The 12,086-nt window shown below is 37.3% G+C and overlaps 1 protein-coding gene across 1 annotated transcript in view; it reads right to left on the reverse strand.

Annotated features, from left to right (window-relative positions):
* Positions 1 to 614: 614 nt before the first annotated feature.
* Positions 615 to 12,086, reverse strand: part of TM4SF18 (transmembrane 4 L six family member 18) — a 20,854-nt gene continuing 9,382 nt past the window's right edge. Inside the window, exons 4-6 of the mRNA XM_006926203.1 lie at positions 4,850 to 4,992; positions 1,769 to 1,949; positions 615 to 1,015 (exon numbers count right to left, since the gene is read on the reverse strand). Coding sequence (XP_006926265.1) covers positions 1,001 to 1,015; positions 1,769 to 1,949; positions 4,850 to 4,992 — 339 coding nt within the window. The 3' untranslated portion in view covers positions 615 to 1,000. The remainder of the gene's footprint in view (positions 1,016 to 1,768; positions 1,950 to 4,849; positions 4,993 to 12,086) is intronic.

Consider the following 12,086-nt stretch of genomic DNA (forward strand, 5'->3'; position numbering starts at 1 on the left):
AAACTTTTAAAAAATAAATACAGGTAGTGATAACTCCACATGACAGTTATCAACTGATAAATGGTCACTTTCTCTAACCTATTGAGCATGTCTTCAACTGCTAATTTATTTCAAGGATGTTTCTTGTAACCCACTACATTCATCATCAGAAGTAAAAAAATAATGCTAAGAGTTCAGTTAGGTTATGTAAGTTTATATAAAACTTTAAAGGCTATCTATCTCACCACTTTCCCCAGTGAATGTTGATTTAAGTGTTATTCTATGATGTTTGTAGATACTCAAGGTTGAAAAAAGCATATACCTTTAAAAGCTAGAAAAATAACAAATATTTTTAATAGTAAAAATATGAGTTTTTAAAAAATATTTTGATAGTAAAAGAATAAGGAAAACTTGGAAAATATAAAAAAAATAAGAAAAAGAGTCACCTATGACCCAAATTAACCACAGTTGACATTTTGGTGTAAACCCTTCCAGATTTAATTTTTATATCATATTTTGATTATTTTGTGTTTTAGGTAGTTATGCTTATACTGTAAACATAAATTTGTAATCTGCTTTTTCACATAGCACTATTCATAATCTTTAAAACATCATTTGTAATGACTGCATAATATTACAACTCTTTATTTAATCCTTCCCCTAAACTTAGACTTGTAGAGTATTTCCAATTCTCCAAAATATTAAATAATGTTGAAACATATTCACTTGCATACAGTTTTATCTTATATTCTTATTTATTTCCATAGTATAAATTATTGAAAATTGATTTGTTTAATCAAAGGGTATAAATATTTCTAAAGATCTTCACACATATTACTTAGAAAAAATTCTAAATAGAAAGGTGGCATAATTTGCACTTCCAGTGAGGACTGTAAATTTTACGAATGGGTACAATAAACACCAAATGGAGAAAACATCATTTGAATATTGCACTCAAGTCTAAATATGAGACTTAGATAGATGACCATAACTTGATAAAGGAAAACATTTTTGTCCTTATTCAAATGATTCCAGGCTATAAAAAAAAAGAAAAACTGAAGTGAGTAAAGTAGTAAATTTGACTTGATTAATAATTCATAATCCAGGTAGCAATTTAAACTTATAGTTCATATTCAGAACATAATGGAATAAGAAAATATGTATTTGAAATTGCTAGGAAAGGTGTTATACATTATGTGTTGTTAAACAAGTCACAAGACATCTCATATGTGATTTCTCTTCACTTTGGACTTGCTGGATAGGTTTATCAGTTTCATCCATAACTAAATTAACGTTAGTACTTTAGCAGATGAAGCAAAAATAGTTTCAAATAAAGACATATTCCTCCTCTTTTAAAATATCACTCACTAATGACTCAGTATAAAGAAGGATTATTAGCAAAATACAACAGCATTCAAAAAAATTATTTCAATGGAATAAGGTTTTGAGCCTTTGATTATTTTATGAACAGGGAAATTCTCAAATTTGCTTTGAGTTGTTTCTACACAGAACACTGAAATGTTGTTCATTCAAAACACAGTGCCGTTTTCATCAGATAACACAAAATACAGATTTTACAATTATTCCATTGATTCAATCCATATAGACAATTCAACAAACACTTTGAAATAACGGGGGGAAATTGAGATATTAGAGGTTGAATAAAGACAAGTGCAATAAGAATGAAAAGAAAATGATGGAATTCTAAAAGCCCGTCAACAAGACTCAGTGAATCCTGGGCAGTGGAGGCAAAATGGAGAAGGTACAGGTGCCAATGGGAGTCTGTTACCTGGATGATGATTGAATAGGTTCCACACAGTATCTTGGATAACTGAATGACTACTCTGATGAGGCAGATGATCACCTGAAGCCCACTGAGAGCTATGAGAATGGAAAACAAAATGATATTCCATTCTACTACATGTGCGGGTTCAAGGCACTGAATCCATATGCTGGAATCTGTAAGGAAACTAAGAAAGAAGAAGGAAATGGTCAACAAGACCCATGGCCAAGACTACACATTTAGTCCAAGGAAGAAGGCTATAGTTATTTATATGTTCAGGAAATTAATATATATGATTAAAATAAATAACTATTAAATATAAATTAATATACTTTAAAAATCATTCAGATACATATATTGAAAATATAGCATGTATAGTACTGGACTATGCTCATTATAAACATAGTGACCACCACCAAGACAATCTAATTTAATTAGGAAGCAAGACACTTATTGAAGAGTTCAATAACAATGAAAGGCAGCACATGTCAATACCTAGAGAAGACAGACTGCCCAATCCATGGGAGTCCAAAAGTTAGCCTGGGCTGTTAAGGACATGGCTGAGCTTATGCTTGATCTAAAAACCACACAGTTGGCAAAATATCAAACAGAAATTTCTTCTATATATTTCTAAAATCTCTCCCAATACCCTTTAGAACAGTAGTTCTCAAACTTGAGCATATATCAGGATTATGGAGAATTTGTGAAAATGCAGATTGCTGGGCCCACAGAATTTTTAATTCGAAAGGTCTTGATGGGGCTCAAGACTTTACATTTCTAAGTTTCCAGGTGCTGGTAATGCTGCTGGTCTGGGGCCCACAGTATGAGGACCGCAGTTTTAGAATGGTTTTGTTCTTCAGCTCTTAAGAAGCTTTAGATTATGGAGTGGAACTGCAAAAAAAACTGAAAGGTTTGATCAGTCTAGTTTAGCATAGGATTAAGAGAATTAAACGACTTCCAAGATAATTTTAAAACTACACTGAATCAACCTGACTGACTTTTGCTCACTTTCAGGTCTATCATGCCATTAGCATTTCTTCTAAGATTGAGAAGCTCTCTGTTCAACTAAATCAAAATGAAAAAGTGGCATCCTTAAAAAAATTCCCCAAACAAAAACAAATACACCTATTTGCAGGGCAGAGTTGTCCATAAATATTTTATCCACAGCAAGTTGCTTTTTCTTAAAACAGCAATTAAGACAGGAAACCTGGGTACCAGCCAAGTGGCTCTGTGGTGGAATGGGGTGAATTCTGCATTTTGGTGACCACTACCACCACCATCACCTCTCTCTTCTCTTTGTTTTTCTCTCTCCCCACTCTATTTCTTTCTTATTCTCTTCCCTTAACTCTATTTCCTACTCTCTGTGTTCCGGGATACTCAGAGGCACTCTGAGAATTTCTTGGTATTGCCAATGGCCCTTAGATCTCAAGTGGTTAAGCACTCCCTGGATCCTAGGATCTTGGGCAAGAGACTTTACCTATCTGATCTCCAGACAATAGTCTTAAAATATCCAACCCTAAGGTTATTACGACTGTCAGTGAGAGATAGATAAAACTGCTTTGGAATCTGAAAAGCACAATACAGATCTAATTTCCTGTTACCATTTGCCTAGACCAATTTCATGCACCCTTATACTCTTAATTCAATTTCAGCCACCAGGGAAGCTATTATCTTCAAAATCCTTACTCTAGACTGTTCCCAGTACATACTTTGCACAGACCATTAATACTTTAAAGAGAGATGACTTGTAGGGTTTCAATTTTTCTCCCAGACTATGGTACTATTTATTCCTGTAAACCACAGAGAGTCATAAGTACACTAGCAGAGTCTGGAAGAAACAGAAAAGCTGGAAACAGGTGAATGCAAGTATCAAGGGAAGACAAGTTTAAAGAATTAATGAAGAGGCATGTAGGCAGCCTGAGATTCTTGCAATGAAAGGTGAGGCTTCTTTGGTTTTGGGGTGGAGAAAAGTTCAGGGGCTGATGGCGTAAAAAAAGATTTCTTTGCACCAAGTGGGACTTTATATATTAAGGTCTCCTTTCCTGAGGCCCTTCAATCCCATAGGAGTGCCTCCTCCAAGTCCTCAGAAGGGCCTGAGGTTGTTTTTTAAGTTCTCCTGACCTGAGAGAGAGCTCTGGAGGCACCATCTTGTTGAACTTTCAGAATAAAGGTGGCTATGGGCACAGAAGCAGTTCTGCCATGCGGTCTAGGTAAACATGTAAGACCTCAAATAGGTGTGAGCCTTGAATAATAAATGGGGAGATGAGAAAAAAATGTAACTTCCCCAGAAAATGGTACAGACACCCTTATTTTATTCCATTAGAATTCTGAACACAGGACAAAACAAGGAGAGACTTAATGGTTCTCTTCTGTATCTCTGTCAGGGCCCTGCTACCTCCTGAGCTGCCTCTGCAAGTGTTGGTAGGCCGATAAGCCCAGAATGATGCCAGCGTGAGGCATTCTGTGATCTAGGATTGGGTCCCTCAACACCTGACTGAACTGCAAGCCTTTTTAGCAAGACTGCTTCTCTAGACTCTTCTTCAGTACATGCTAAATAAGCTCCTGGCTCATTCTACAAACTTCCACACCTAGCCATGTCTCTAGATCGCAGACTGCACTTTGCTGCTTGCCCTGCCTTGTTCTATCTCTGTGTAGCTCCTGCTCATGTAGCCCTGGGTTGCACCATCCAAGGACACTGTAATTTTTTCTCAGCTGAGCACTTTCACGTCTGTAATAGACCACATGTCCAATGTGGCCACAAAAGAAGACTGACTTCCCAGAATCACTCAAGTCCCAGGCTCCAACAGCTGCTATACCACAATAACCATGAAAACCTGTGCTGAAAAATAAGAGAAACATGTCTTTCATTTGGATATCTCTAAGTTAGCCTCAAACTGGTGAATATGCATGGCAGTGAAAGACTTGGGGAAAAAAACATGTGAACACAGATACATGAAGGAATATGTTGGTCTGGATATCAGTAACCTAATAGGAAAATTCTACCTAAACCAGCCACATGGAACCCCGAAGTGATCATGGAAAATGAGTATAACCATGACCTCCTTGATTTGTGGAATTATTTCTTACCGTCCTGCAGTGCCCTCAAAGGCATATTCCCAGCCATTGAGGGTGCGGCAGTATGGGCCTTGAACAAGACCCAAAGTCGATATGACCAGGCAGTATCCAGAAAAAGCAATTCCAAGGGCAGAAAAGATCATCGACAGCAGTGTCTAAATAAAACATAGAAGAAAGAGGTTAGTGCTATAGAATGAGACAAGGGGATACTGTGGATAAATGATCAGATAGGTACCTTCCCCTACTCATCTAGCCTACTCCACTCTATATAATACCATATCTCCACATAAAAATAGAACATTTAATCCAAACCCACGTGATCTTAAAAATAAGTTTAAATGACTTTTTTGTTTGGCATTCTATAGAGGTAACTAGTTAATTTACTAAATTTCTTCCTTTTTTTTCTGGAGGGTTGATATCAAAATAATGATCACCTTATACATAATGCAAAGAAGAAATGTGAACAATTAATCTATACTTATTTATTGAAGACATTATTTTCTAGAAGGTAGGTTCCCTAAGAATCATAAGCTATGATCCCTGCTTTTCTCTTATGTAGATGATATTTGAATATCTTCACACATAGAAATATGAGGGAAAATAGCAGATGTCAGCCTAGGTGGTCATATTTATATTTAAGTAAGGATTGATAAGAAAGATGATGTTTTAATTTGAATAAAGAGAATGAGCAATATTCACAAGCAGATCAGCACAAGCAGAATTATGACAATAAGTAAATTGGTTAGATCTAAGGGAAAGTTCCTACAGAGGGGCAGAGGAGGAAGTTCCTACAGAGGGGAAATTCCTACAGAAGGGCAGACTGGCATGGTGCTAATGCTAGGGAAACAAAGTTGATAGGACACAATCTAGCCCTTGTGTTGCTTGCAAAGTGAGTGCAGAGTTGGCAGATCTGGGAGGAAAATGGTCTTAAATGCTGGATCAAGGAGGCTGGACTTCCTCCTTCAGGGCAAGTGGTTTTCCACATATTAACTTCTTATTAAAATAATTTCAAATCTACAAAAAATGTTGAAAGTACAATACAATGAATCTCTATATACCTTTTACCTAGGCTCATTTTTGTATTTACCACTTTTGCTTGTACTCTTCCTCTTTGTGTATGTGTATGTGTGTGTGTGTATTTACACATTTTTGTTGTTGAAGTATTTTAACATAGGTTGCAGACATTATGATTTTTTCCCCTACATACATCATTTCATATCTCCCCAAATTAAATTTATTATTCTGTAGCTGTTTTTTTTTTATTTTTTTTATATAGGATCTAATGAAAGTTTATGTACAAGATTACATCTCTTTAGTTTCTTTTAATCTACACTAATCTCACTGCTTTTTTGTTTTGTTTAGTTTTTCAGGATGTTAAATTGTTTTGGAAGAATATCAGCTAGTTGTCTTGTACAATTTCTATATTTTGGATTTTTCTAATTATTTCCTCACAATTGGACTTGAGTTGAAACTTTTGGCAAGAAACTTGATTGATGTGGGTACATTATGGGCCTCTCACTGCTACTGGTGTTGCTAAATTTAATCTCTTGGTTATGATGATTTTCTTTAGATCTATAAATATACGTTTTCCACTTTGCAATTAGTAAATAATTTGTGAGATGATACTTTGAGCTGTGTCATATCCCGTTCTCTAAAGACATTTCAACTGATGAATTTAGCATCAACTGCTGATCTCAATATTCATAGGTTACCAATTATCACAATAATTGGTTGCAATGTATTGGTTTCCTAATGCTATCATTTCTTCTGCATTATAAGTTATGATTTTTTTCCAAGGAATTTCCATTTCCCATTTCTTTCTCCTCTGACTCTCTTCCTCCTCTGACTCTCTTCCTGTATTATTGCAGATTCATAGATATTCTAATTCAATATGTTACTATTCTTTTAGATGCTGAGATGGTCCAAATATGACCAGTGGGAACATCCCTTTGAATTAATTCCTGTGCCCTTTGACACATTCTTATTATTCTTTGAAAATTTCCTTGCTTTCTGGCACAAGATGGTCCAAGTTCATTTTGAATTTATGTTGCTTAGCCCTGAATAAGTTCTTTTTTTCTGACAAGTCATGAATTTGATTTTTGAGTAAGAATGTGGCATTAACCAATATATGATTTTGGAAAATTACTTTGACAGTGATGGTATACCAGATAGAAGTGAGAGAGCCCAGAAATAAAGAGTCTGTATAGAGACAACTTCAAGTTCAAGTGACAAAGACATTCACTGGTTAAAAAGATATTAAGGAGAAAATGAACAGCTAGAAATAAACTAAAAAAAAAAAAAAAAAATTCCAGAGTTTGAAACTTGGATGAAAAAGAGAGAGAAATAGGGATGCCAAAAATGATAATTTGCTTTGGGAGAAAAATTAAGTTAGTTTAAAAAGTGTTGATTTCAAATGACAGTAGGACAGCTAAACAGAAACTTGCAGTAGCCAGCTGATAATAAATTCAAAAGCTGAGACCACAGTTTCAGTCAAGATGGTGAAGTAGATAAATGCTGTGCTCATTTCCTCAAAATTACATCTAAATTATAGAACAACCACCTTGAGAAACACCTGAAAACTAGCTGAACAGAACTCCCATAGCCAAGGCTATAAAGAGGTAGTCTCATAGAGACTGGTAGGAGGGGCAGAGATATGAAATAGTCTGGTCCTACACCACCTGTGGTGGTTAAGAATTGAGAGGGATATCTTGGCTATAGAGATCCCCCACCTAAGGAGCAAGGGGTCCCTGCCCTACACTGGGCTCCCTAGCCCAAAGTGACAGTGTTGAGAAAATGAGTTCTCACAACATCTGGCTGTGGAAATCAGTGGAGATTCCATCTGGTTGAGATAGAGGGCTGCTGTGGAAACAGGTACACTCTTAAAGGACCTGAGCACAGACTCACTCATTCACAAACACTCATCCTAAGCTCCAGTGAAAGAACAGCAGCTTAAAAAGCACCAGGGACATAGAGGAAGGAATTAATTGTCTGGCTTCAGGGTGAGGTCTGGAGGGGCAGTTCTTTCCCAGATAGAAGTGCTGGCAGGTGCCATTGTTCCTTTATTGGGCCCTCCCACACCCAGCCTGCAGGCACCGACAGACATCAAATCTGAGTCTTCATTAACTTGGCTAACACAGCTTGTCTCACCCTGGTAATTCTCCGAGGCCCCATTCCACCCAACTAGAACCTCTTTTAGCAGCGGTTCCTCACAAGTGACTGGCCTTGGACTTTCCTCAAATGTCTCAAAGGCCTACAAACCCCAAACAAGCAGCAGTAAGCCGGCCTCACCATGCCTACTGTACCTCTTGCTAAGTGGCCCCAAGCCTGGCATTAGTGATGCCTCCAAGCCCAGCAAAGGCAGCTACCAACTGCAGATCACTTTGTACCTCTTACCAGGTGACCCAGGGCTATGCACAGGGAGTGGCTGACCTTAGCATGCACCAGAGCCCCTGTCAAGAATCCCTAGAACAAACACTTGAAGGCTGACTTCAGATCATACCAGAGCGTCACCCAATTAGCTGCACAAGTGACACACCCAAAGGATGAACTCAGCAAGCACCAGAGCTCCAATAAAGCAAATTCCACTTCGTGGAGTCAGCCCACTCCCACACACACAACAGCTCATCAGCTATAATCACAGCCAGCCCTCACAGACAGTCAGTTAGAGTTTTAATCTTACCCACTGATGTGCCAATATCAATCAAGGCTCAACTACAAAAGGAAGGCATACAGAAACCAAACAAGGGACACCGCTAAAGTACCTGGCTTAGGTGACCAGGGAAACTATGTTACTGGTTCCCAAAGGACACCTTCTGCATAAGACCACCCTGCCAAGATCAGGAGATGTAGTAGATCTGCCTAATATATATTAACAAACACAGGGAGGCAGCCAGAATGAAGAGGCACAGAAACATGTCCCAAATAAAAGGGCAGGACAAAACTCCAGAAAAAGAACTAAATGAAATGGTGGTAAGCAATCTATCAGATACAGAGTTTAAAACACAGGTTATAAGGGTGCTCAGGGATTGGAATAAACATGGCGGCATGAGAGACATTCTCAGGTCTCTCCCCTTGAAACAACAATAAGCTGAATACCTAAAACTCAACAAAAAACACCCAAACTGCACACCAGCATGTATAAGCGTGGGATCTGTGTATAAGAGCTACCACAGGTCAGAACCCCAGGTGTCGGGCGGTGGACTGGGAGAAACAGAGAAGCTGCCTCTCACAGCTGGAGTACTCTGTAAGAGGAGGGGGAAGGGAGGAGAGACGAGTTCCCTGAACAGCCTGTCTGAGAGTGCTGTGAGCTCCAAGTGGCCGGCGACATGACCAATCATCAGAGCAGAAGGCAGAGAAACAGAGATGGCAGAAAAGCAGAGACGGCAGAGAAACAACAGTTGATTTTTACCAGCCGCAGTTGCAAAACTGAGGCTGACCGAGCTTTCAACCCCCAACACAGAGGGCCCCTCCGCCAATACCCTTTGAGATGGAATGCCGCAGAGCCCCAGGCGAATCTGAGCAAACGCTACCTAAACTGTCACTAACACTGACAGGAACTGAGACTGAGACTAGTGAGCATGATTAAACATCTGTAAGGAAAAAAAGATTTTATTAACTCTTTATTTAAAGCAGAGATCCAAGAGGCTTCGATGCCACCTACTGGAAACCAAAAGAAGAACACCTTATTTACAACAGTCTAGGGACCATTATATAATAAATCTTCTTTCTGAAAAAAAAAAAAGCAGAACTCACTTCCATTAATGCCCAGGTGGAGAAATAGTCCATTAAACACCATGAACAACCAAGGTGACAAAGCATCTCAGAAAGAAAGAGAAAAATCTCCAGAAAATAAGCTTACAGACATAGAAATATGTGATTTAACTGACAGAGAATTCAGAATGGTACTTCTGAAAAAAACTCAGTGTGATCCAAAATGAATCATATCAACAATTTCAGGAATTGAAAAAACAACTAAATGAGCAGAATGAGTTCTTTAGCAAGGAAATTGAAATCCTCAAAAAGAACCGAATAGAACTTCTAGAAATAAAAAAAAACACAATGCAAAAGTTGAAAAATGAAATAGCAAGGTTGGGAAATAGAGTCGACCAAGTGGAGGAAAGGATCAGTGATATCAAAGACAGAAATCTAGAAATAAATCAGATAGAAGAAAAGAGAAATTGAAGAATGAAAAATAATGAAAGAGAAATACGAGAAAGAGCTGATACCATCAGGAGAGGAAACATAAGAATAATGGGCATTCTTGAAGGAGAGGAAAAGGAACGGGAATTAGAAAGCATTTTCAGACAAATACTTGATGAGAATTTTCCAAATCTAAGGAATGAGCTGGAGCTTGGAATTTGAGAAGTCAATAGAACACCCAGTTATCTCAATCCAAAAAGGCCTTCACAAAGACACATTTATTAAAATTATCAAAAATCAATGACAAAAACAGAATTCTCAGGGCAGCCAGGGAAAAGAAGATGGTAACCTATAAAGAAAAAGCCATTAGATTATCGTCAGATTTCTCAACATAAACCTTACAAGCCAGAAAAGAGTGGAATCAAATATTTCAACTATTAAATGAAAGGAACTACCAGCCAAGAATAATGTATCCAGCTAAGCTCTCCTTTAGATATGAAGGAGAAATTAAGACCTTTCCAGACATACAAAAATTGAAGGAATTCTCCACTATGAGGCCTGCACTACAGAAAATACTGAAAGAGGTCAGCTCACCTAAAACAAAATGACACACACAAAAAATGCATAATTAGGAGTAAGGTGACTAGCAGGTTGATAAAAGCAGAGGAGTGCAACCCTTACTAGGAACAGGGCATTATAAGCTTAAAATAAGAAGAGATTTGCTATAGCAAGATAGTAATGAAAGTTCAGTATACATAAGGACGAAATGAGACAAGAAGAACTAAAAGGGGGAGGATTCAAAGATGCAAATTCGCAAAGGGGAATGGAGATAAGGCACATGCAGAAGAAAAGGGATGACTGTATATAAACAACTATCCTTATCATATTCATAATGGTAACCACAGGCCAAAGATTTAAAACCAAAGTATATAACATAAAACGAAAAGGACTAGAAGGAAAACTCACAAAAGACAACCAAAATAAAGAAAACAGAAACACAAGGACAAGGAAGCAATGGAGAAACTGAGCTACCAGAAAGCAAAAGATAAAATGGCTATAAGAAGACCTCATATTTCAGTAACCACCTTAAATGTAAATGGACTGAACTCACCAACAAAAAAGTACAGAGTTGCGGATTGGATCAAAAAATAAAACTCTACCATATGCTGCCTCCAGGAGACACATCTCAGTTCGAAAGACAAATATAGACTCAAAGTGAAAGGGTGGAAAATGATGTTTCAAGCAAATGGCATTCAGAAAAAAAAGCGAGAGTAGAAGTACTAATATTAATTGAAATAGAATTCAAAATCAAAAAGGTAAAGAAAGATACTGAGGGATACTTCATAACGACAAAGGGAATCATGCACTAAGAAGACATAACACTTTTAATATCTGTGCTCCCAATCAGGGAGCCCTGAAATATATAAAGCAATTACTAACAGAACTAAAGGCCAGAACAGATCAAAACATATTCATAGTAGGGGACCTAAATACTCCACTGTCAGATATGGACAGATCACCCCAACAGAAAATCAATAAGGAAATAACATCCTTAAGTGATACATTAGACCAACTGGACATAATCGACATATACAGAGCCTTCATCCCAAAACAGCTGCTTATACATTCTTCTCCAGTGCACATGGAACATTCTCAAGGATCGACCACATACTGGGACACAGAGATAGCCTCAACAAATATAAGAGGGTTGAAATCATACCAACCATATTCTCTGATCATAATGCTTTGAAACTAGAGATCAACTGTAAAAAGAAAGCAGAAAGAACCACAAATAAATGGAGATGAAACAACATTCTACTGAAGAATACCTAGGTCAGAGAAGAAATAAAAAGGAAGATCAAGAGATACATAGAAACGAATGATAATGAAGTTCAACATATCAAAACATTTAAGACATGGCAAAAGCGGTCATAAGAGGAAAGTCCATATCATTACAGGCCTACTTCTAAAAATAAGAACAAGCCCAAATAAACAACTTAATCCTTCATCTTAAAAAACTAGAAAAGGAAGAACAAATACAACCTAAATTCAGCAGAATGAAAGAAATAATCAAAATTAGAGCAGAAATAAATGAAATTGAAAACAAAAA

This window comes from Pteropus alecto, unplaced genomic scaffold, assembly GCF_000325575.1.
Source record: "Pteropus alecto unplaced genomic scaffold, ASM32557v1 scaffold239, whole genome shotgun sequence".
Taxonomy (NCBI): Eukaryota; Metazoa; Chordata; class Mammalia; order Chiroptera; family Pteropodidae; genus Pteropus; species Pteropus alecto.